This window comes from Phytophthora sojae (assembly GCF_000149755.1).
Source record: "Phytophthora sojae unplaced genomic scaffold PHYSOscaffold_6, whole genome shotgun sequence".
NCBI classification, from domain to species: domain Eukaryota; phylum Oomycota; class Peronosporomycetes; order Peronosporales; family Peronosporaceae; genus Phytophthora; species Phytophthora sojae.
The window spans coordinates 2361598-2364836 of NW_009258120.1; the positions used below are offsets into that span (position 1 = coordinate 2361598).

The 3239-nt window shown below is 48.8% G+C and overlaps 1 protein-coding gene across 1 annotated transcript; it reads right to left on the minus strand.

Moving 5' to 3' along the window:
* Positions 1-2422: 2422 nt before the first annotated feature.
* Positions 2423-3239, minus strand: PHYSODRAFT_384277 (hypothetical protein; the record flags this gene model as incomplete). Its single annotated transcript, XM_009532709.1, has 2 exons — positions 2423-2557; positions 2637-3239. Coding segments are annotated over 2 exons (738 nt in total), but the record flags the coding sequence as incomplete, so codon positions are not given.

Consider the following 3239-nt stretch of genomic DNA (forward strand, 5'->3'; position numbering starts at 1 on the left):
GGTGAAAAATATTTATCCTGTATGAGCCATGATAAGAGGGCGGTTTAGATACAGGAAAAGTGTCTAACTTGTATGGTATAGATCAAAGACATGACCGCCTTTTGACAGAAAAATGCAACTTTGTTATAAAAAAAGAGCGCGTGTATACCATACCTCAACTAAGATATAAGCTCTGCACCTTGTGTCTTGCATCTATCAGCCTTCAATCGTCACGCTGTCGTCGCTTAGACTGGTGGGCATCGTCGCCCTCGCTGTTATCTCCTCTTCCCCGCCCCTCCGTATCTCTGCTGGCGCCGACTGTGGTCCTCCACGCATGAAACCATCTTCTACTGCGATGACGACAACATAATATCATTCACCTGTGCCGAAGTGAGGGCTTGTAGCAGGAAATAGACTCGCTGTTGCCTTGGCACACAAGTCAACGCAAAAAAACTATGGCCTTCTTTGAGCCGCCCCGGCCCTCGCTGCGCTGTGATAGAACGTCGTTTCACTGTCCTTCCAGACCCTAGTTTTCTTCCACACGAAGGACACTTTGGTCACACGGTGGCGTCTCCATTCCACTTGTTTGTTCTCGCTCTGCTCAGAACAGTCACTACCGATTCGGTTATGATGGTCCAACAACACTGGTATGACGCTTGCTAGTATACTTCAGATCTATACATACGGGATAACGATGTTGATAGCTTGTATCAGACACGTTAAGATAACTTTGCGACCAAAACAAGATTGAGCGTGCTACAAAGCACACTAGCTATTCAGCACATGACATAGGACGACTGGGAACAACAACGTTTAAACATCATCATCCTTCATTTATATGGTTTATTATTGACATATACGCGCAATTAATTGGGCGATAACTTTGACCGCAACATTGCATGAAGTGGGACTCGCTGAATGACGTGCCTTGCCCTGGTATGTAGCTTGCTGGAAACGTTGCTCGTAGGGAGCTGGATGCGCGGATAGACCGAAGGGTTGAGAAAGCCCGCGTCAACCCGGCACGTGGCCCAGCACCAGTCGAAGCTCTAGCAACTATAGTCGAAGCACGTATATACACGATTAGACACAAGAGTAATTTGAATAGCACACAATAGCCTTGAGGGGCACCTTTATCCACATCTTCCCGCACTGTTGTCGCCGAACAAAAGCCAGAAGTCCTTTGGCTTACGTTTCGCAGGCTGCGGCAGACAGCCTTGGCACCGAGCGAAGCTCTATCAACTGCAATAGCAACATTTTTTTTTGAAATTAGCTAAGTGAGTGGCGTAGATAGTAGTTATAGCAATGAACCGCACCTTTTCCTTCGCTATCAGCATCCTCAGCTAATCAAACCGCAGCCCGGAGAGCTGGTGCGCTGAGACCAGCTTGGCGCTACGGAAGCTGCTGTGACGTCGGTCGAAGCACTCGCGGCTGCATTAGTAGCATGTACATACACGATTAGACACAAACATAACGTGAAGAATACAAGATGTCATTGCTCACCGTTTTCTGTCGATCCGCGGTTTCCGGTACTGTTGTGGCAGCAGCTTCAGTGCAACGGAGCTGTCGAAGATTGTTACTACTCTTCTGCATCATTTACGCATGTTAGCAAAATGCCAGCAGTATTACAAACATCGCAATCACTTACCTAGTCAAGCGTGACTAGTCGGAACATCGGTCCCTCAGCTCCGACGAAGCAGCCGGTTCCTTCATACCCCCTCTGGGTCTTTCGCGGCGCACGTGAGAGTGGAGTCTTGCTCTTAGATTTCCCCCATTGCTGGGTTAGATCAATCCAGCGCGCAGTAAATCTGGTCGTTGTTCTTGGTCGGCAAGTTCTGGAATGAGATTGAACGAGTGGCGTCGGTGATTCTAAATATCGTGTGGTCTACCTCATGCACTGTCTTATTTTGAGACACTTTAGTGGTACAGTCAAACCTGTTTATATGAGGCCCTGTTGGTGACCATCTACTACAATGACTCATATAAAATGGACTCAGTTAAAAAAATATGTGGTGCACGTAAAGAAATCGTGCATAGTTCGCTGCCGCTTTGCCTTCACCGTAGTCTCTCGAACCAAAGCGGTCACGGTCTGTAAAGCTCTTCGTTCTCTGTCACTCTGCTCTCCGCATTGCAGCAGAAATGCAGCCAGCTCCATGCAGTGTCTCAGAGCAATGGCAGGTTGAACTGCGGGTTCCTGTTCCTCCTCTTCCTCCTGCTCGTCCTGCGAAACTGCATCACTTCCTGCCGCTTCGTCCACTAGCACATCTGGCTCGTGCACAGGAACGTCTACGTCCACTGCCAGATACTCACTAGCGCTAACAGCGCCCTCCCACCTCGATAGCATCGCCGTTAACTCCTCCATCTCGTTGCTGGATACCTCCTCAATGTAATCCGTGTCAGCACGGGTCCTTCCTAGCATCTTTCCTCCCAAAATGCGAGTCTTGACCCAGCAATTTGTAATTGTCGTTGGCGTCACACCCGCCCAAGCATCAATGGACAATTGGACAGCTTCCAGTACGTTGAGCTTGCGTGTAATGTTAGCTTCAAGTGCATCCAAACACCACCGCCCAAAATACTTTCGCTACCGAGCCTTGAACGACCCGATAATACCTGAATAAAAAAAACACCGTAATAGAGTTGGTTCGTTTAGGCTACACCACAATATAGATAAAATATTTACCTGCATCCAGCGGCTGTACGGCGGATGTCATGTTAGGAGGGAGGAAGTGAACAGTCACATGAGTCAGGTTTCGTAGAAGCTTTTGGCATGAAACATTGTCGACTAGAAGTAGGACCTTGCGATTGGCGGCCGCCATTCTCATGTTGAAGAGGTGCAGCCATTCGTCAAAAATGACGGATGTCATCCAGGCGTTCTTGGAGGACTTGTATAATATAGGTTTACCTTTAATCGCCGCTCCCTTTTTAAAGCACCTCGGGTTCTTGGCCGTACCGATGACTATTGGGTCGAGCTTGTCGGAGCCAGTCGCGTTGCAGCAGAAGGCCAAAGTCAAACGTTGCTTCTCCTTTTTCTTGCCCTTGCGAATAGTCGTAGCTAGCGTTCGATTAGGCGCTAAGCGATAGAAAAACGCCGTTTCGTCGAAGTTGAACACATTCTCGGGTGTAAACTGCGCCACCAACTCTTGTAGCTCTAGCCTCGCATCTCGCACTTCATCAGCTTCTACAGCGCCACCTTCGCCGTGTAGCGTATGGGAGCGGATCCCATTGCGCTTCTTAAAGCTTGGAAGCCAGCCGTTGCTGAGTCG